Source organism: Nannospalax galili, unplaced genomic scaffold, assembly GCF_000622305.1.
Source record: "Nannospalax galili isolate Female #2095 unplaced genomic scaffold, S.galili_v1.0 scaffold1233, whole genome shotgun sequence".
Taxonomy (NCBI): Eukaryota; Metazoa; Chordata; class Mammalia; order Rodentia; family Spalacidae; genus Nannospalax; species Nannospalax galili.
Window position 1 is genome coordinate 163,228 of NW_008333791.1, and position 21,932 is coordinate 185,159.

General features: G+C 42.0%; 2 protein-coding genes across 3 annotated transcripts in view; one reads left to right on the forward strand and one right to left on the reverse strand.

The window, feature by feature from the left end:
• Gpbp1l1 (GC-rich promoter binding protein 1 like 1) overlaps positions 1-17,237 on the reverse strand; it is a gene marked incomplete in the record, with an annotated part of 57,426 nt that extends 40,189 nt beyond the window's left edge. The window contains 1 exon segment of the mRNA XM_029561288.1: positions 17,108-17,237.
• A 1,508-nt stretch (positions 17,238-18,745) lies between these two features.
• Tmem69 (transmembrane protein 69) lies at positions 18,746-21,384 on the forward strand. Of its 2 annotated transcripts, none has more exons than XM_008828488.2 (3): positions 18,746-18,881; positions 19,841-19,974; positions 20,503-21,384. In XM_008828488.2, exons 2-3 carry the CDS (start codon positions 19,933-19,935, stop codon positions 21,211-21,213), a joined length of 753 nt encoding a protein of 250 aa, XP_008826710.1. In that variant the 5' UTR covers positions 18,746-18,881; positions 19,841-19,932; the 3' UTR covers positions 21,214-21,384. The 2 variants fall into 2 exon arrangements, with proteins under 2 accessions (XP_008826710.1, XP_029417150.1); XM_029561290.1 differs by lacking the exon at positions 18,746-18,881 and adding an exon at positions 18,886-18,996.
• Positions 21,385-21,932: the final 548 nt, after the last annotated feature.

Below are 21,932 nucleotides of genomic sequence, written 5' to 3' on the forward strand. Positions count from 1 at the left end.
CCTGTAAGACATAAAATTGGATGAGTTTTTAACCTTTAAAAAAGATCTCCATTTCATTTCAGAATATATTGTTCCTTGCAGAAAGACTCACTGTTTTTGCTACTAACACTGAGATGCTGGCACTTGCATCTCTACCAATTAAGATTTCTTATTCCTACACCATGTATCTTCTTTCATGATGAACTGTATCCCCTGAACCATGAGCCACAATAAAGCCTCCCTTAAGTTGTATCTGTCACTAATTCTGTTAGAACAAGAAAATATAACCAACTCAGCAGATAATGTTGAAAGTCAGGGCAAGAGATGAGATGAGATACAAGAATAAAAAAATAGAAAAATTCTTCAAATTCTATTTCATTGCTTTTGCATTTTTGTCACTTTCCTGGTTCTAATTACTTTCCAATAAATTAAAAAAAAAATACATACATCCAAAAGTAGTTTCTGAGCTAGGTACAGATGCCTGCAACCCTACTTAAAAGGTTGAAGCAGCAGAATCATGTATTCAAGGCCAGTTTGGGCAACATAGTGAGACCCCATGTCAAAAACAAACAAAAAGGGGCTTGGGAGATGGCTCAGTGGCTCAGTGGGTGACATGTAGGCAAGAGAACTTGAATTTGGATCCCTAGCACCAGCATAAAAAAGCTGGACACAGTAGCTATAATTCTAATACTGGGAGGCAGAGACATGAGGATCTATGGGGCTTGCTGACCGGCCAGCCTAACTGAACAGGTGAGCTCCAGGTTCAGTGAGATGGTACTTCAAAAAATAAGGTGGAGTTGGACATGGTGGCGCACACCTTTAATCCCAGCACTCAAGACAGAGAGGCAGGGGGATCTCTGTGAGTTCCAGGTCAGCTAGGGCTACACAGACTCTGTCTCCAAATAAATAGATAAATAAAATATAAAAGGAACATAGAGGGCTAGGGAGATAGTTCAGATCAGGGGTAAGTTGACAATAAAGAGGTGTGTGTGTGTGTGTGTGTGTGTGTGTGTGTGCGCGCGTGTGTGTATACACACCTTCTGAGCCGGGTATGGTGGCACAAGCCTTTAGTCTCAGCACTTGGGAGGCAGAGGCAAGTGGATCTCTGTGAGTTCTGATCTACATAATGAGTTACAGGCCAGGTGGTGCTACAAGGAGACCCTGTCTCAAAAAGACCAAAAACAAAAAACAAACCAAAACAAAAAACCCACAAAACCTTCTGGAAACCCATTACTCTGTAAGCTAATTAAAAAAAATGTTTTGAGGAAGTTTGCATGGAGGTACTCTGCACAGGTAGATAATGCTTCCCCAAGACATGGGCTATTAAATGAAATCTCAGTGCCAGGTATGGGATACTTCCCTATGAGTTACTGGTCATGGAGCCCCAAGGGGCACCCAAAACAACGCAGGCTATTGTCATTGCTCTGGATTGTTCACCAAAACTATTGTCCACCCTATGCTGAAAATACAATATACTCTGGTTTTAGTACATAGAGAAATCAACCTGGAACTGGCAGGAGAGATGATTTATGTCCCCAAGTATGGGAGTAGAAAGGCTTCAAGTTTGTGTCAGTCATTAGGGAGACAGAAGAAAGCAGCTGGATTGGGGTTGAGGGGTGAAATTCTGGGGAATTGGAGGAAGGTTATAGGAGGGCAAGTGTGAGCAACTTTAAGGAGCTGAAGGACTGGGATATCGAAGTAGAAATCAGAGGAAATCTCTTAAAAGGGGGAGCATCTAATTTTGGTTGAAAGCTTGTTTCCACTCTTTGGAGAGAGTGGTCTTTAAGTGGAGCAGGTTTTTCATGGAGCAACAAAATCTGAAAAGCCTTGCAGGTCTAGTAGACAGACAGAAATATGAAGGCCTGGCAGAGAGAGGGTGGATTACAAGAGAAAGAAAAAGGCTCTTATGTCAGACGAGGTGGTGGTACATGCCTTTAGTATCAGGATCTCAGCCTGGTCTACACAGGAGTTCCAGGTTAGCAAGGGCTACATAGTGAGACCCTGTCTCAAAAACAAAACAAACACAAAAAAAGGCTTAGAGGCTTAGATCATTTTCCACAATGTTGTATGCAGTTTTTTTTTGGAATTATGAAATTCAAAGTTCCATTCTCTAGCCTGTCATTATCTAAACTGTCATTAGCAAGTTTGTATTGTGCCCAGACAGTATTGCAAGAGAAAAAAATCAGTGTTTGGTTTCATCCCATCCCCCTGAAGAAGTTTAAAGTTCTGGATAAGACAGCCCAATAGGGAGTCCTTACGTGGGTGAGAGTAGGTTAACTTCGTAAGAAAGTTTAGTAAATCTAGCAACCTTGAGAAAGAAAAACTCAGCCATCTCCAAGGACTTTTATATTTAACTTGGAGGTTATAAAGACCAGAAGTGACAAATTAGTACCATGAAGTCACAAATTCTAGTATAATTTTCACCACCAATATAAAAGTGAATTCTGTGAATAACAGTTACCTGTGTTTAAGGGAAGAAAACTTAAGAGTTTTCTTAAATTGTCTTCAAAATTCACATGCTTTTCTCTCACTGACTTCTCAAAACTCCAATGTTAATAAAACTCCAGTTCTTAAAGCACAGGAAAGTCTTTTCTACTTTAGGATTTGTAGGACTGCCCTATGATCCAGCAATGAGATCAGTATGCTAAAGAAACATCTATATTCACATGTTTATTGAAGCACCACAGTGGTTTGAATGAGAATGTCCCCCATAGGCTCCAAGTATTTGAGCATTTTGTCCCCAGTTGGTGCTGCTGTTTTAGGAGGTCTTAGAAGGTGTGGCCATGCTGGATCTCCAGTTGCTCTCTGCTTCCTGTGCCTGCTTGAAGATGTGAGCATTTAGCTTCTGCGCCTAATTCAGCCACCTCTGCCGCAATGCCTTATCGCCATGATGGACTCCTGCTCCTTTGGAACTGTAAGCTAAATAAACTCTTCCTTTTGTAAGTTCCCTCGGTCATGGTGTTTTTATCACAGCAACAGAAAAGTAACGAATACGCTTGTATTCACAACAGCTAAGATATGAAATCAACCTAAGTATCCACCAACAAGATGAATGGATAAAGAAAATGTAGTAGGGCGAATCATTCAACCACTGAAACCGAAAGCCTAGCAACTGCAGCAACACGGATGAAAACGCAAGACACGTTGAGTAAAACAAAGCATGAAAAGATAAACATTACATATTCTCACATATGTGGAAGCTGAAAAGGTAATGTCATAAACTAGATGGAAGAATAGAGACTAGGGAGATGGCCTAGTTTCTAAGAGTGCCTGCTCTAAGCATGTAAGGACGATCTGAGTTCAAATCCCTAATGCCTATGTAAAGAGGATGGGATTGGTGTGTGTGCCTGTAAGCCCAGTGTCAAGCGGAACAGAAAGATCCCAGGAGCCTGCTGGCTGGCCTGTAGAAAGCGATGAGCTTCAAGTTTAGTAAGACACAGGGTCTCAGTGAATTAAGGTGGAATGTGATATAGCAGGACAGTAGATATTTTCCTTAGGCCTCTACAGGTATGGGTACTCTCACACATGTACATATATTATTACATACACACACAAATTAAAAATAAATAGTGGTTAGCAGAGCCAGAGAAAGATAGTTGGGGGTAAGAAGACAGTTAACAGAGGAGCAAGTGGACAGGAGCAAAAACTTCTAATGTAGTTGGGCATGGTGGTGCACGCCCTTAATCCCAGCACTTGGGAGACAGAGGCAGGTGGATTTCTATAAGTTCAAGGCCAGCCTGGTCCAGGCCAGCTGGGGCTACAGGGAGACCCTGTCCTAAAAAGACCAAAACAAAACAAAACAAAACACCCCACTTCTAATGCTCTAATACAGGATAACTACGCTTGACAACAATTAACTGAATAGTGCAAAATCACAGATTGAGAAGATTTTGAGTGTTCCTAGCACAAAGAAATGGTAAATGTCTGAGGTGATGAATATGTCAATTAACCTCATCTTATTAGCACAGGCATACATTAACTGTAACACCATGAACATGAAGAATTACTGTCAGTACCTAGCACTCACATGGCAGGTTATATATAACGAGATTAATTCCAGTTCCAGGGGATCCAACATCCTCTTCTTGTCTGTGGGTACTGCGTGCCCATGTACACTTACATGCAGGCAAAGCATTCATACACAAAATAAATTTTTAAAAGAGGTTCTTGAAACAATTCAAGTGAAGTAAAACACATGATATAAAGATATGACATATTAAATATCATTTTAGTGTTACCTTGAATTCATTTTTAATTTCATTTTGAAACAGGGTCTCATGTGGCCCAGACTGGCCTTAAACTCACTATATAGCTGAGGGTGGCCTTGAACTTTCTGGTACTCCTGCCTCCACCTTTGAGGATTATAGGCATATGCTACCATACCCAGTTTATACAGTGCTAGGGAACTGAACCCAGGGCGTCACACATGCTAGACAAGCAATCTATCATCTCCAGCCCACTAATTCATACTTTCAGAAGACTTACAACCATCTTCAACAACAGCTCTGGAGGATCTGACACCCTCTTCTGGTCTCCATGGGTATCAGCACGCGTGCACACGCGCGTGCGCGCTCACACACACAATTTAAAATAAATCTTTTTAAAAAACACATGAGATACTTCACATTTATCAACTGATAAACTCTGACACTATCAAATACTGCACAAAGGTATGGTATGCACAAGAAATTATCATACACTGCTGGTGGAAGTATAAATGAGTATATAACGACTTTTCAAAAATCTCTATGGCACTGTTTTAATCCATTTTGTGCTATTAACAAAACACCTGAAACGAGGTAATTTATAAAGACCAGAGATATATTTATCATAATCCTAGAGACTGAGAAGTCCAAGATTGAGAGGTCCAATCCAGAGAGACCATTCTTACATCATCATCCCATGACCAAAAAGCAAGAGAGGGGACTGGAATTCATCTACCTTACAGGGACCCACTCCCAAGATAACTTATCCCATCCCACTTGACGATGAGAGCATCAATCTATCCATGAGAGCAAAGTCCTCTTGACCTAATCTTTAAAGTTCCACCTCTCAACACTATTGACTCAGGAATTAAATTTCTAATACAGGAATTTTGAGGGACACATTACACTGTAGTATTCACTAATGCTAATCACACATAACCATAAGAAGTATGATATATACCACAATATGAATGGACCTTGAAAATACTATGCTACATAAAAGAAGTCAAGACACTATGGGGTTGAAGAGCTAATGGGAGGGGAAAGGAAGGGCTATACAAGGAACTATGGGGACAAAGGGGAAGAAAGAGCTCATGAGAGGTGAGACCAAAGCAGACAGGAATTATCAAGAAGAAATGGGGAAAATGGGGTCACTTTAAATGGGGAGGGTGGGGAGGGAGGATAAGACAGGGAGAGAGAGAGGAGCGATAAATATTGCCTAGCTATTATAAAAAACCAGAGGGAATTGTATTAGTTCAAAAACCTACTGAAAAATTAAATATACAATATCTTACTTGAGTCCGTGTACATAGCTGAAGGCTACATAACAAGAAACAACATGAGACAGGAGAAACCTTCCTTTGAGTTGTTGCCTAGGGTAGTCCAAGAGACTCCCCAAATTACATAGGCTTTTGCCACAGTCTTTGATTGCCTCCCAGAACTTGAAGGTAATACCCTTTTGCTGAAGATAGGACATACTTCGGACACAGGATTGGGAGCAATGGAACTAGAACCTCCCCTGAAGGCTAGCTCTCATACCTTTGGAGAGCACAACCCAAACTGGTAAGGGAGAACATCAACTGATGGTCCAACCCCAGCTTCAAGGCTTAAAAACCACATCAATGAACAGCACAGCAAACTACACTGGTGCAGTAGTGGCACTTTTATCTTGGAGGTAATCAACACCTACTTAATTGGACTTAAAGCCCACTCAATGGGAGAAAACTCATGTGTGGTACTGTAAACTTAGCCAAATACACATAGCTAGAGAGATCATAGAGAAAACAAATGTAATTTCTTACTGTGAGCAAAATATGGATCCTTAAATTTACAGACAAGTAGCCCAGTCACCATCCATCAAAGAAGCTTCTTTTTCAACACAGATTATTACAGAGTTCCACAACTGGTCACACACAGAGATTGCGAATTTCCCAAGCTTAAGTGGCACATCTATGATGCAACCTCTACACCAAAGGCTCACAGAACATAGAACAAGGGAGGAAGAGAACACTAATGCATATTTCAATTCTCATCAATGAAGCTCCCACATGCAACAGAGGGCCTGGAACCTTATGCCTTTTATAGGCAACAAATGGCCAAAAAGCAAAGAATAAGAGTCTACAGTGTGTGGGCCTTGGACAGGACTCCTATATTAAAATCCACCCACCCAGGGCTCAAAGACCATTTTGGAAGAGGGGGCAGAAAGATTTTAAGAGTCAGGGAGGAGGGGTGACCATATGGAAATAGAATCTCACAAGCTCCTGGGACCCTTCTCATACAAACCTACAGCAATGGTGTCAGCATGCACAAGACCTGTGCAAAGTCAAGCAAGCAGACAAAAACCCAGCACAGAACTGTGGAAATGGACAGCAGGCCCCAATCTTAATCAAAGAATTATTGGCAGCTGATTACTCCTGGGTGACGAAGGGAGTATAAAGATAATTAGGATGTTCTATATGAAATACACAAAAAGTCAATTTAAAAAGAAAAGTACTGGCTGCTTTTGCAGAGGACCTGGGTTCAATTGCACCCACATGACAGTTAACAATTGTCCATAACTCCAATTCCAGGGGATCCAACGGCTTCTTCTGGCCTCTGTGGACATTGCAAACATGTGGTATACCTACATACACACAGGCAAAACACACTCATACATCTAAACTAAAACTAAATTAAAAAACAAAGACATCAAATCAGGAAAGACCAGATAGTCTATGATTGTGGATGTATGTAATGCCCACAATGAGCAAATCAAAAGAGCATAAAGGAGAGTAACAGTTGCCTAGGGGCTGGAGAAAAATGGAATGCTAAGTGTATCTAATGGCTATAAGGTTTCATTTTGAGGTGATGAAAATGTTCTACAACTAGTGAGCTCTGCAAATATACTAGAAACCACTGAATGGAACACTTAGGTGGGTGTATTCTGTTACCATTGCCTGAATCCAGAATCAATCTTAGCATTACTAAAGTAGATCATCCAGGCACCAGGTATTTTATAATACGAGCAAAAAAGGAATGGCCTTGTAGTCTAGCCAAAACCACTCAGATGTGACTATCAAGCTTTTAGCTGTAAACGAGCTTAGAGAAAAATTCAAGAACTTAAGAAAATTAACATTTACTTACACGGAAGTAGACATAACTTTTAAATGCAAGTTGACCTCATTTTAATAAAATTAGAGGGGCTGGTGAGATGGCTCAGTAGTTAAGAGCACTGGTTGCTCTTGTGAAAGACGTGGATTCAAATCCCAGCACTCACATAGTGGCTAACAACCATCTGTAACTTCAGTTCCAGGGGATTCAAAGCCCTCTTCTGGCCTCCACCGGCATATGGCTGTACTGACACACACATATGCAGGCACTACATTCATATATATAAAATAATTTTTAAAATTGGGTTTTATTTTTAGGGAGGGGGTCTTTTTGAGTCAGGGTCTCCCTGTAGCCCCAGCTGGCCTGGAACTCACCGTGCAGACCAGGCTGGCCTCGAACTCACAGAAATCTGCCTGCCTGTATCTCCTGAGTGCTGGGATTGAAAGTGTGCGCCACCATGCCTGGCATAGTTTTTTTTTTTTGAGACAAGGTCTTCCTGTAGCTGCAGCTGGCCTGTATTTGTTATGGAGACCAGGTTGGCCTCAAACTCACAGAGATCCACCTGTCTCTGCCTCCTGAAGGCTGGGATTAAAGGCATGTGCCACCAAACCTGGTGGCATAGTTTTTAAAAAATGAAATAAAATGCCGGGTGTGGTGGCACATGCCTGTAGTCCCAGCACTTGGGAGACAGAGGCAGGCAGATCTCTGTGAGTTCAAGGCCAGCCTGGTCTACATAGTGAGTTCCAGAATAGCTGGGGCTTACAGGGAGACCCTGCTTCAAAAAGACCAAAAAAAAAAAAAATAAATAAATAAAATAAAATTAAAAATCCACTGTATGTGCTTCAACAATGATCTAGGGGAAAAAAAAGTATTAAATTATTAACAGCAGCAATTTCTGGGTGTTAGAAATTCTGCATATCTACCTAGTCTAATATCCCAGGGGTTTCATGCATGCTAGGCAAGTATACTGTCAATAGACCTATATCCAAAGCCCCAAGAATTTTTTTTTAGACAATGTCTCACTATGCAGCCCTGTCTGATCTGACTGGGCTCCAATGTACAAGAGATCTGCCAGTCTCTGCCTCCCAAGTGTCAAAGGCATTTAAAAGCAGAACCTAAGACTGGTCTGTTAAGAAAGACATAAAAGTTTTCAACTTTCATGTATTATTAAGCAACACTAATTAGAGCAGTTACAAAATTTTCTAGGAATAGCAAATTGCACTAATTAGGGTCCTTGGCTTTAAAAAAAAAAACAAAAAACTTCATTTAGGTAGCTTAACCAGAAAAGGAATTTATCAGAAAACCACTGGGAGTTCAGAGAACTAGTAAGAGACTCTCTTTGACCTGGCAAATAAATAAAACAATGAAGAAACTAAGGAGACTCACAACATAGGAAGAGCTTGCTTAGAAAACTGCTCCAGCTAGCAATGCCACCAACTGCTGATATCTTTGTATCTCACTAGTATAGATGGCTCTGCAGTTAAGAGCACTGGCTGCTCTTGTGGAAGACCTGGGTTCAAATCCCAGTACCCATATGGTAGCTAACAACCATCCATAACTTCAGTTCCAGGGGACCTAATGCCCTCTTATGCCCTCCAGAGGCACTGTACAACACGGGTGCCCTTATGTACACGCAGGCAATATACTCATACACATAAAAGAAAAATAAAAAATAAAGTAAGACCAGGATAAGGTAAATTCTACCAGAGCCCAGAACACAAAATGAATGGAAACATTTACGGCTAAGATACAAAATGATGTATTAAATTCTGGCTATTAAGATTCACATAACTAGGCCAGCAAGATGGTTCAGTGGATAAAGGTGCCTGCTGTTAAGCTTGACAATCTGAGTTCAATTGGGGCACACATGGTAGAAGAGTACTGAGTTCCAAAAGTTGTCCCCTAATTGCCATGTTCATGCTGTTGCAAACATGCACTAAGTTTTTGAAACGTAGTAATTTCAAGGTTAGTATATTTATACAAGATTATGAAAACACAACGTGTTTTGTTGTTGGTTGCCCCCCCCTTTTTTTTGAGACAGGTTCTCCCTGTAGCCCTAGCTGACCTGGAACTCACTATGTAGACCAGGCTGGCCTTTAACTCACAGACATCTGCCTGCCTCTGCCTTCTAAGTGCTGGGAGATTAAGGGTGTGCGCCACCACGCCCTGCTTTTTTTTTTAGGGGGGGGGAGTGGTCTCATATAGCTCAGGCGGGCCTACAACTCACTCTGTACATACCTAAGGATAGCTTTAAACTCCTGATTCTCTTGTCTCTTCATCCCAAGCGCTCGGATTACATGTAAGCTACCTACTATGCCTCATTCATGAGATGGTTCAGGCCATGACAACCTAAGTTTGATCCCCAGGACTCATGGGAAGGAAGACTGGTTCCCACAAGTTGTCCTCTCACTTCCACAAGCCCACTTACAGACATACACACATACAAAATAAACAAATGAAAAATTTTAAGTGAAGAACCATAAAGGAAGACACTGAATTTTGAATTGTGGCCTCCACATGCACTCACTGGTGACCAACATATACAAACATACATAGATTTAAAGTCAATAGAAAATATATAAGAAATAGGGGCTTGAGAGATGGCTCAGTGGTTAAAAGCACTGGCTGCTTTTGCAGAGGACCAAAGGCTGAGTCCAAGCACCTGCATGGTGACTAACAACCATCCCTAACTCTAGTTCCAGGGGAATCTGACTCCCTCTTCTGACGTCTTCAGGCACTGCATGACATGGGTGCCCTTACATACATGTAGGCAACACACTCATATACATCAAATAACAATTATGAAATATAAAAAAACCTAAAGTTTAAAAAAACTTTTTAAAAAAGAAATAAAGCCACTCCAAGTATCATCTAAATCCCACCCAAGGTCACAAAACTGTAAAGGGACAAAGTGACACCCAAACTAGGTAGTCTGCTTACAAAATCATTGCCCTTTATTACAATCATATTGTAAGATTTTTTCTGTAGATATGATGAAAACTGACCTTTAGAATCACAGAAAGCTGCTTGAATCCTCTATTTTCACTATGTTTTATTAGTTACCTATCTGGAACCTCTCCAAGCAGACCTGTAGAAAAGTTAATATTTATTTTAAACAAGAGCTGACAGGAATAAGATCACATACTGGATTCTTACAGCACACAGCTTATGAAGTCCAAATAAATGGTTCCTATCATACCCAGTAAAATAGGCAAAACTAACTGAAAAGCAGAGTAATTCATGAACAATAAGAAAAACTAGAATAGTTCCAATTTTTTTTTTTTTTTTGAGGGGTGGTGGTGCTAGGGATAGAATCCAGGGCCTTGCACATACCATATGTTAGGCGAGTGGTCTACCACTGGGCTAAACCTCTAGGCCCAACTCTTTTAATTAGCAACATGAACAACAAAAAACCCAAACTAACTGCATTTTATAAATATCAAAGCTACCAATTATACAGACTTTTTATATGCTATAAGAGTCCAATGCATTATTTTATTCATTTTGGCACTTGTTTAAAATATATTAACTTTTGGGGCTGGAGAGATGGCTCAGCGGTTAAGAGCACTGACTGCTCTTGCAGAAGACCTGGGTTTGATTCCCAGCACCCACATGGCGGCTACGAACTGTCCTTAACTCCAGTTCCAGGGGAATCCGAAGCCCTCTTCTGACCTCTAGCATTGCATGACACGGGTGCACTCACATACATGCAGGTAATACACTCGTACACATAAAATACAAATAATAAAATAAAATATTTTAAGATATATTAACTTTTTACAGGTATAGCTAAAGATGGTCCAAGACAGTTAAGTGAAATTCAAACTTTTAAGTTCAAACAAGGGTTTGCAATAAGCTAAATTTAAAGTATAGTCAATTTCAGGGAAAATAAAATAAAATAAAATATTGCCGGGTGTGGTGGCGCACACCTTTAGTCCCAGCACTCGGGAGGCAGAGGCAGGTGGATCCTTGTGAGTTCAAGGCCAGCCTGGTCTACATAGTGAGTTCAGGTCAGCTGGGACTAGAGGAAGACCCTGTCTCAAAGAGACAACACCACCACCACCACACACACACAAAAAAATTGCCAATCTTTTTTAAGTCTTTTTTTTGAAACAGGGTCTCCCTGTAGCCCCAGCTGACCTGGAACTCACTATATAGACCAGGCTGGCCTTGAACTCACAAGGATCTGCCTGCCTCTGCCTCCCGAGTGCTGGGACTAAAGGCGTGTGCCACCATGCCCAGCTAAATACTGTCAATCTTAAACGTCATGTTCAATTTTCTTCATGCTGGTGATTAGCCCTTTTGTCTGGATAACAAAGCAAAGTAGTCTGTTCACAGAAAAGGTTGGTTAACTTAATGAGTATTTTAAAATCGACTTAAGAAGGGTAACAGGGCTGCTAGTATGTAGTTCAGTGGTACATGTACAAAGTGGTACAAAGTTCAGTGATAGCATTTACAAAGCTCTGGGTTTGATCCCCAGAACCACCATCACTCCCCTAAATCCCCCAAAAAGAAAGAAAGAAAGAAAAAAAGACAGCTGTGTTGTTAGTCTGTTTTTTTTGTGCTTAATCTGTTAAACTGTAAAGTTCTCTGGTGGCGGGAATATTATTTCTGATCATCCAGGTATCCCCAGTCACAAATACACTGACATTGGTACCAAGTACTGCCTCCAGTATTTGTTTTGCAGAAAATTAGTTTGTCAAACAATCAGCAAAAGGTTTATTTGCTTTAAAGAAAATAACAGTCCCGTTTCAATACCTTTTAGTATATTTGAAATCACCTATGAAACTCAATTTACATATTAGGTAATTTATCTTATAATTATTTAAGGTATACCTGTGGAGAAAAATAAGTTCAATTCTTCTTAAAGAATCTTTTTTTCCTAATTGTAGGTAGTTTTGTTTGGTGCAAATTTCAAAGGCAAACAAATCATTAGGTCTGATTTAGAAGTAACTTGAAGTGTTCTATCTCCAATAGAATCACTACATATTAAATTCCAGACAACAGTAACTACAGTGACTTATGAAGTAATATGTGATCTGATCTGTGCCCCACCTAGATCCCTCCCATTTACACAAACCCAAATTTGCCTTTTTTTTTTCTTTTTAATAAATTTCTCTGTGCATGTGTGTTGTGTATCCATTTGTGAAGGCAGGTGCACATGTACCACTTTGCAGGCTGAAGTCAGAGAACAACCTCTGGTTATCACCCTTCACCTTCCAACTTGTTTGAGAGAAAGTCTCTTGTCTGCTGCAGCATATGCCAGGCTAGCTGGCCCACAGCTTCCGGGATTCTCTTATCTGGCTGTAGGAACACTGGGATTACAGGTGTGAATTGCTTTTACCTGGGTTCTGGAGATCTGAACTCAGGTCCTCATGAAAGTGCTTTACCCACTGAGCTATCTCCAGCCCAAATTTTGTTTTTCTTTTCTTATTACATTTATTATTGGGTGTGAGTCTGTGAGCACATGTGTCAGTTTGAGTGGGGAGGTCACAAAACAACTTGCAGGAGTTCGTCTCTCCTTCCATGCGAGTCCCATGGATTAAATTCAGATTGTCAGGTTTAGCAGCAAGTGCCTTTATCTGCTGAGCTACCTTGTCAGTCCTAAAGTTTCCTTTTTTCTTCTTCCTTTTGATCTTTTTCTCCCTGTAGCCCCAGGGTGCCTGGAACTCACAGAGATCCACCTGCCTCTGCTGGGATTTAAGGCATGTGCCACCATGCCCAGATTCTAAATTTTCATTTTCTATGAACCATTTTTCAGAGTTAGGATCCCTTAAAATGATTTACACCTCTTATTCCAATGGTTTAACTTTCATGTGTAAAAGCAGGCAGGGCTGAAGGCAGAACACTTGCTTAGGATGTATGAGGCACTGCATTCAAATCCTTATTACTGCAAAAACCAACCAAATAAGTAACCAAGATCAGGTGTAGTGATACATGCCTTTAATCCCAGCTCTCCAGAAGCAGAGGCCAGTGGATCTCAGAATTGGAAGAAAGACTAGTCTACACATAGTGAATTCCAGGCCAGCTGGAAATGCATAGTGAGATCCTGTCTCGAGATATCAAAACAAAACAGAACAGACCCCCACCCCCCACCACCAACCACACAAAAACCTCTCCAAACTTCCCAGTAAAAGGCAGCAGCCAAGCACAATGACATAGGCTGCTTAGGTTTGGATATAAACTCAATGGCCTATTAGCCAAATGAGTCTCTGCCTCATTTTTCTCAACTACAAAATGAGGAATAAGGGGGCTGGAGAGATGGCTCAGCAGTTAAGAGCACCGACTGCTATTGCAGAGGACCGGGGTTCAATTCCCAGCATCCACACGGCGGCTACAAACCGTCCTTAAGTTCTAGGGGAATCTGAAGCCCTCTTCTGACCTCTGTGGCATTGCACGACACGGGTGCACCCACATACATCCAGGCAATACACTCATACACATAAAATAATAAAAATAATAAATAGAATATTTTAAAAAAATGAATAAAACACCTACATAGCCAGGCATGATGTACACATGTAATTCCAACTATGCAGCAGGGTCACAAGTTCAAGGTCTACACAGGGTATAATCAAGTTCAAGATTTACCAAGGCAATTTAGAGAGACCTTATCTCAAAAAATAAGTCTAAAAAACAAAACAAAAATGCTAGGGATACAGCTCAGTGGTAGAATGGTATTCTAACATGGATGAGGCCCAAGGTTCAATCCCCAGTACCAAGAATGTTAAAAAAACAACAACAACAACAAAAAAACCCATACTATCTACTCACAACGTAAGAGTAATATATAGAGAGCACTTTGAACAACAGTGTCTCCCTGGCACATTAAATAGACTTAAACCATAAAATTAACATATGCTATTTTGCTGAAAGTGGATTCAGCATTATATTTTATATTTAACTGAGCATTTAAAAGGGAATTATATAAGCCGGAAGTATATAGTTTATTGATAGTACACTTGCCTAGAGTGCACTAGGCTCTGGGCTCAATCTCCAACATTAAAAATAAAAAATGTATACAATGTATACAAAAATAAAAAAATGTATACAATGTATGTATACAACACATATACAGAAATATAGCCTGATTTATTATTCCTAAGTTATTAAAATGATTAAATATATCCTCTTCTTAAACTAATATTTTGAACAACCGCTGATAAGAAAAACTGTTATATTAAAAATAAAGGCTTCCCATCCCTCCCCTGAATTTCAAGAGCTCTGAAAACACATAATCCATAGTTAACTGAAAGAATGTTTAGAGCAACATGTGCAAAGTATTTTGAGTACTCTTAAAAAAAAAGGTAGTAAAAGAATTAGAGTGGGGCTGGAGAGATGGCACAGCAGATAAGAACATTGACCGTTCCTGCAGAAGGCTGAGGTTCAAATCCCAGCACCCACATGGCAGCTAACAACTCCAGTTCCAGGGGATCCGACAGCCTCTTCTGTCTTCCACAGGCATTGCATGACACGGGTGCACTTACCTACATGCGGGCATAACACTCATACACATAAAAATAACAAATAAAAATATATTTAAAAAAAAAGAATCACAGTAAGGGATAAGGTCCCACCTAAATGTTGACAGCAACACTATCAAAACAGAAAGCAATTAACTTCTAACTTCTACAGAGAACTTTAAATGATTTTCTTCTAGACCAACAAAGTAATTCCTAGCGTGGGCAGGAGTGGTGGTACATGCCTTCAATCTCAGCACTAAGGAGGCAGAGGCAGGTGAATTCACTACTGAGTTTAAGGCCAGTCTGGTTTACATAAAGTTTCAGGATAGCAAATCATAGTGAGATCTGTCTGGAAAAAAACGGGCATGGGGGGAGTGTGCTGAGTGATGCCTCAGTGGTTAGGAGCACTTGCTGTTCTTTCAGTTCCCAGTACTCATATAAGGCAGCTCACAACCACCTGCAACTTCAGCTCCAGGGGGATCCAAAGGTATGCCCACACAAGGTACATGTCCACACATACAACTTAAAAAAAAAAAAATATTCCTAGAGGGATAGACAAAAATAAACTTTTCTGTTTGAAAGAATGAATGAAGGTAATTAAAATTATGAAAGGATGACAGTTCATGGACCTCAGTTCCAGTCACAATTTGCATTCTAGTTTACTTGTGAACAGAATTTAGCTACCTGAACTTGCACACCTTTTCCAAAATCAAAATTTATTTTGTTTCCAATCCATGCACTTTTGCTAACATGGGTTTTTTTTTTTTTTTTTTTTTTTTTTTTTGGTCTTTCTGAGACAGGGTCGCCCTGTAGCACAGATGGCCTGGATTCGCTACAGAGACGAGGCTGGCCTTGAACTCACAGAGATTTGCCTGCCTCTGCCTCCTGAGTGCTGGGATTAAAGGCGTGCGCCTCCACACCCGGCCTAAATCCATGCACTTTTGTGTTTATTGTTTTGCTTCATCAAACAAAAAGATAGCTCTTATGTTTAAAAAAAAGGCACAACAGGGCTGAAGAGATGGCTCAGTGGTTAAGACCACTGGCTGCTCATGCAGAGGGCAGGGGATTTGATTCCCAGCATCCACATGATGGCTAACAACCACCCACAACTCCAGTCCCAGGGGATCTGAGTCCTCTTCTGACCTCCCTGGGCATTGCATAATAAGGGTGTACCTACATACATGCAGGCAATACATATAAAAAATATTTTTTTAAAAAAGCACAAAAATCAGGCACATCACCTCTTAAGTATTTTTCACCTGTTAAACTGAGTTACACATTTTGAAAATGTTCATGCTTTAATGGCACCTGAGGTGGGAAAGATGTCAAAAAATACTAACACTAATAAATCACAAATTTCAGTCTACTGAAGATTTCTCACATTACTTTTTGATGGGATTTAGGGAGGGAAGTGACTATTACTAAATTAAAACATGAACTATCACTAACTTCAGGCTTCCGCATAAGCAAGAAATAGAAAAACTATTCAATACATTTTACAAGCCAATCTCAAGAGCACAAAAACTGGCAGATTAAAAGAGATCACTGCACAATTTCAGAACCATAAGCAACTACCAAAAACAAAAACAAAAAACCGCACCCAATCTTATGTAAACTTCCTGAGCCTCACCTTTGTTCTCACCTACTTTCTTCAAAGATGCCAACAGCAAAAAAGCTCAAAGGATCTAGTTAACGTCCCACAGGGAAAAACGACTAAAATGTTACGTTATTTAAGTGATCCAACAGCAGGGTACTTCCCCAAGCTACAGCCATTTTAGTTTCAGTCTTTGAATTTTATGGACTAGGTAAAATTTAACGTAGAACAAAAATGACTGGTTAAGTTACTTCGCGGCCAACTGTTTTTTTCCTAGGGGAGGGGGTTTGCCAAGTAACTGGTAAGACAATCTGAAGGACCCAGACGCCTGCGAAAAGGCCCCCTTTCCCCTAGATTCTCCACATTTGACTTGCACGACTTTTTCCTCCTCTAGTTGCCCTTAATTGGAAAACAAGCCTTCGACTCGTATTCTCAGGGAAGGAAAAGAAACCCGTAAACCCAGTAACACCACCGCTCTGCAGCCGGAACTCCGCAGTAGCCAGAGCCGCAGGTAAGCGTCTCCGAGGCGGTAACCGAAGTTGAAGTAGGTGCGCTCAGAACAGCCCCGGCGACCTCAGCGGGCAAGGTTCCCCGCTGGGGAAGGGGGCGTTTCAAGTCCACCGCGGGGCTCACTCGCCCTCCCCCGGCCGACGCCAACCACCTGTGCCAGACCTCCTTCCAACTAGTTTCCACAGCCGGAAGGTCTGGCAGCGGGAGGAGGCCCGCGCCCGGCCCCGACGGCTTTCCACTGCCGTACGCACGCGGCTTCCACTCACCAGCAGCGGCGGCGCGACGGTCGAGGACAAGCCGTGGCGTCCCGACCTTCTCCGACCGGCAGAGGTGCCGAGCCCACAACCATAACAAAGCTCTTCCCAAAATGGCTGCCCGGCCCACTACGGACAGGAGGGGCGACGCGGGTGGAGGAGGGACGACGCGGGTGGAGGAGGGACGACGACAGCTGGGCCCTCCCCCTGCCCGCCCCCCGCACGCCCACCTCAGCCGCGCACGCGCCTGCTTCGCCCTGCTTCGCCAGCCTGCGGAGCCACCCCGGACTCCACAAATGTTGGGTTAGACTCGGGGACAGTTATTGCCCGCCTGTCCCCAGCGCCTGGCAGCGCGACTCCAAGCTCTGCACCAGGACCTCTCCCTTCCGCTCGCCTTTCCTCGCGCAGCCCGTGAAGCAGGAACCAGTCGAATTCAGTACTCGCCCTTGCACTTCCCTGCCCCAAACTCCCGTCTAGATGCGCGAGAATGAGTGGGTGGGTATATTTGTACAGGTCATCCCGCCCATGCCTCCTTCACCTTCTCACATCTCGCTTCTGGCCCAGATGCGTCTCCAGGACCAGAATTAGCAAACCAGTTACTGAAGAGCGTCTTTTGAAAGCTCTGCACACCTTTCGCACCTTCAGTTGGCGAACGTCGTTTAGACTCCAGCCCGCAGCGTGCTGGAGGCCCCAGCACTAGAGGCATGCGCGGCAGTGTCTGGCGCTCTACCCCCTGGGAGTTGTAGTTCCTAGGTACTGCAGGCGCTGCAGCCCCGCCCTGGGGCAGGGCGAATTGTGGCCCAGCCAGAGTCTTTGCTAATACAGGATCCAAACCTGTCTCATTGGATATTGCATCACGGGAAGGGGCGGCACTACCATTACCGGAGAAGGGACTAAACGTGAAAGCCTAAGAGGCATTGCTGCATCGCCATACTGGAAGTAGCCTTTGTGAACCATGGCGATCAGGAAGTTAGACTAGTAGAAACCCGAGGAATGCGAGCTGCCATTTATCGTCATCTTTTTGCATAAAAACCTAAGCTTTTTGTATACTAACACTCAAATTGTTTGGTTCCGGTTCCTTTTGGCCGACTGACCACAGATAAGGGGAAACTTGCACTAAGTCTCAGAGCGGACAAATTAAAAGCTAGGATAGCAGGAAGAATGTGACTTTCTGGATGACCTCCAAACCCAAGGCCCTTGATTCATAGAATTGTGAATTCTGCCCCTAGTGCTCTTCATACCTTGATGAAATTTCTAGGTCCTAGCAAAGAGAGAGGAAGTAAACCCACAGCCGTCCACCCACCGCTCAGTGGGTTTTTTTTTTTTTTTTTTTTTTTTTTTTTTTTTTTTCACTTGCTAGGCAAGCAGAGACAGGGTCTCCCTGTAGCACCAGCTGCCCTGGAATTCACTATGTAGACCAGGCTGGCCTTGAACTCACGCGATCCGCCTGCCTTAGCCTCCCGCGGGCTGGGATTAAAGGCGTGAGCCACCACACCTGTCACCGCTCAGTATGAGCCAAACGCAGAATAAGGTCCCGGCCACCCAAAGCGCCTTGTTTTGCAGAGTTAGAAAAAATTTTTCATACATAGCACTTTGGCTGATGTTACAAGAATAGCCTAGACAGAAAGACGGAAAGAAGGGAATTGGTAGTAGTTAGCGCAAGTTCCAACCCGGACTCATTTTTTCTGACCTCAGGAAGTGAAGCAGTGTAACTGCACTTGCCGGAAGTGCGGTTTCTGCGTTCCAGTCTGATATTCAACTTTTCCGCCGCCCGTGAAGCTGGCAAGTATGTAACTGGGCCGCTTAGGATACTCGTTGGAAAGGGGTCGGCGGAGTTACTAAGGGTTGGCCGACACGTCCCAAGGATCCTTGTGTCTAAATGCCTCTCATTTTCCCAAGATGTAGGTTTGAGGCGTCCAGTATGTAGTTGTCCCATGGGGGAAATGGGAACATTTGAGGGTGAAAAGCAGAATTGGGCGGATTAGCTTTGGGATCTTTTCCTTAATCTCCGGATCACCTGCCGTCTCTAGGTGTCAGGCTATCATTTTCATTTTAATACTCCGGAATTCGAAAACACGTGCCACAGTGGTTACGGAGTTCCCAAATATGGAGCATTAGTATGTGGAAAAAGTAGTTACAATACCCGACTCACAGCTAAACTATATTCCTTGCTGCTATCATTCTTTTAAGCGTAAACTCAGGCCCCCAAGTAAGGAAGGTAGATAATTAGAGAATAAGTTATTTCTGTCAGTTTTAAAGAAGGCACCCAAAGAAGTGGTAAAGGTGTTTGCAAAATCCAAATCTTCAGTTCTTTCTGTTATACCAAACAGCCAAAACCAAAAGAATTGTTCCAGAAGAGTCTGTTCTTTAATATGTTCCTCTTGGGAAAAAAATTAAAAGGTGATTTAAAAAATATTATTTTTATTTATGCATATGAGTATGTTGCCTGCCTGTGTATAAGTGCACCCGAGTGGTGCAGTGCCCTCAGTGGTCAGAAGAAGACATCAGATCCCCTGGAACTGGAGCTACAGATGATTGTTAACCACCATGTGGGTGCTGGGAATTGAACCCTGGTCCTCTGCAAAAGTAATCACTTCTCTTAACTGCTGAGCCATCTCTCCAGTCCCCAAACGGTGTTTGTTTTAAAAAGAAATTGTGTTTCATGCAAGAGACTGTCATGAAATATTACTTTTAAAAAACGAATGTATAAAATGACAATTAAGTGATATCTTGTTTTCTACACAGCAACATGCTTCAGATTCAGCCCCTCCATTTGGCTGTAAAAATACATTAATCAGAACTGCATCTTCTGAACAAGACTGTTAATAGAGACCAATATGCTTCACTTCATCCAGCGATTTTCTGGAGCATCTTCAAAGGTTGGTTTATTTCAGCAAATAATGAACACTTTGCCAACAGCTGTTCTGGCTAGGGCAGTAGCAATTAAATATATATATTAATATATATATTATTAATATATAAATATATAGATTTATATATATATATATATAAGCCAGGCGTGGTGGCGCACGCCTTTAATCCTAGCACTTGGGAGGCAGAGGCAGGTGGATCTCTGTGAGTTCAAGGCCAGCCTGGTCTACATAGTGAGTTCCAGGACCACTGGGGCTACAGGGAGACCCTGTCTCAAAAAGACCAAAAAAAAAAAAAAAAAAATACACACACACACACACACACACACACGGGAGCTGGGTGTGGTGGCACATGTCTTTAATCAGCCTTCAGGAGGCCAAGGCAGGCCAATTTCTGTGAGATCAAGGCCAGCTTGGTCTACAAAGTGAGTGCCAAGCTAGCTGGGGCTAGAGAGACCCCGCCTCAAAACCAGAAATCTGGTAGATTTTTTTGTTCTTGTTTCTAAAATTTGTCTCCTGATTCTATTTCCTTTATAGATGCTGAAGAACTCTTTTACCATGAGATGCAGAGCCAACAGAATAGATACACTCTCTTCCAAGACATCTCTTCAGAACTTTTTCCCTTTGTATCCAAGGACTTGGCTTTCCCCATCATTTCAAATATGTATGAGGAAGATGCAATGCTATCATGCATCACCATGCAACTTTAAGAAGCAGCACAAGGAAGTAGTCCGTCCTGCCAGGCCACCAAGTACCATCACTTTCCTACCTGAGAGTCCGAAGCCAGCATTATATATAACTCTGGCAGGGCTCATCCCCTTTATTGCTCCACCACTTATCATGGTCATAACAAAGACTTATTTCCCCATTTTAGCTTTTGCTCAGATGGCTTATGGAGCCAGTTTCCTAATTTTCTTGGGAGGGGTCAGATGGGGCTTTGCTCTGCCAGAAAATAGTCCAGCCAAACCAGACTACCTTAATTTAGGTAGTAGTATAGGTCCTATTTTGTTTTCATGGTCAGCTGTTCTCTTTTCTGAAAGACTCAATGAAGCCATAGTCATGGTAATAATAGGTTTAGGGATATCATTACACCTTGAACTTTTCCTTTTACCACATTATCCCAACTGGTTCAAAGCCTTGCGGATAATAAGCACTTTAGTGGCCTTTCTATCATTTATAGTCACTTTAGTACTTAAAAATATTTATCCAGAGAAAGGGCCCAAGAGACTTGATCAAGTAGAAATATAAAATTACTTTTTTGGAACTAATGTACTGACTGTTAAGTCTTGAAAAATTGCATTTTAGCATCATTTTTTTTTTTTTTTAAAGACAGGGTCTCACTATGTATTCCCGACTAGCCTGAAATTCATTATATTCTAACTTTTTTTTTGGTGTTTTTGAGACAGGGTCTCCCTGAAGCCCCACCTGGCCTTGAACTCACAGAGATCTGCCTGCCTCTGCCTCCGGAGTGCTGGGACCAAAGGCATGTGCACTTTTTTTTGAGACAGCGTCTCACACTGTGTAGACCAGATTGACCTCACACTCAAAGAGATCTACCTGCCTCTGCCTACCAAGTGCTGCGATTAAAGGTGTGCACCACCATGCCTGAACCATATTCTACCTTTTTATAAATTGTATACTCCTCTATTGAAACATATCAGTTGTTTTGATTACAATGAAAAATTTAAAAGACAAGATGAAAAAAAAAATATTCTACTAGAGCCTAACAATCAGGGCTGGAGAGATGGCTCAGTGGTTAAGAGCGCTGACTGCTCTTGAAGAGGACCCGGGTTCAATTCCTGGCATCCACATGGGCAGATAACAACTGCCCATAACTCCAGTTCCAGGGTGTCTGACTCGACACCTTCTGACCTCAGCGGACAGTGCACGACACAGGTGTACTTACACACAATGCAGACAGTATACTCATATACATAATCATTTGTTTTCAAAAAGCCTAACAATCA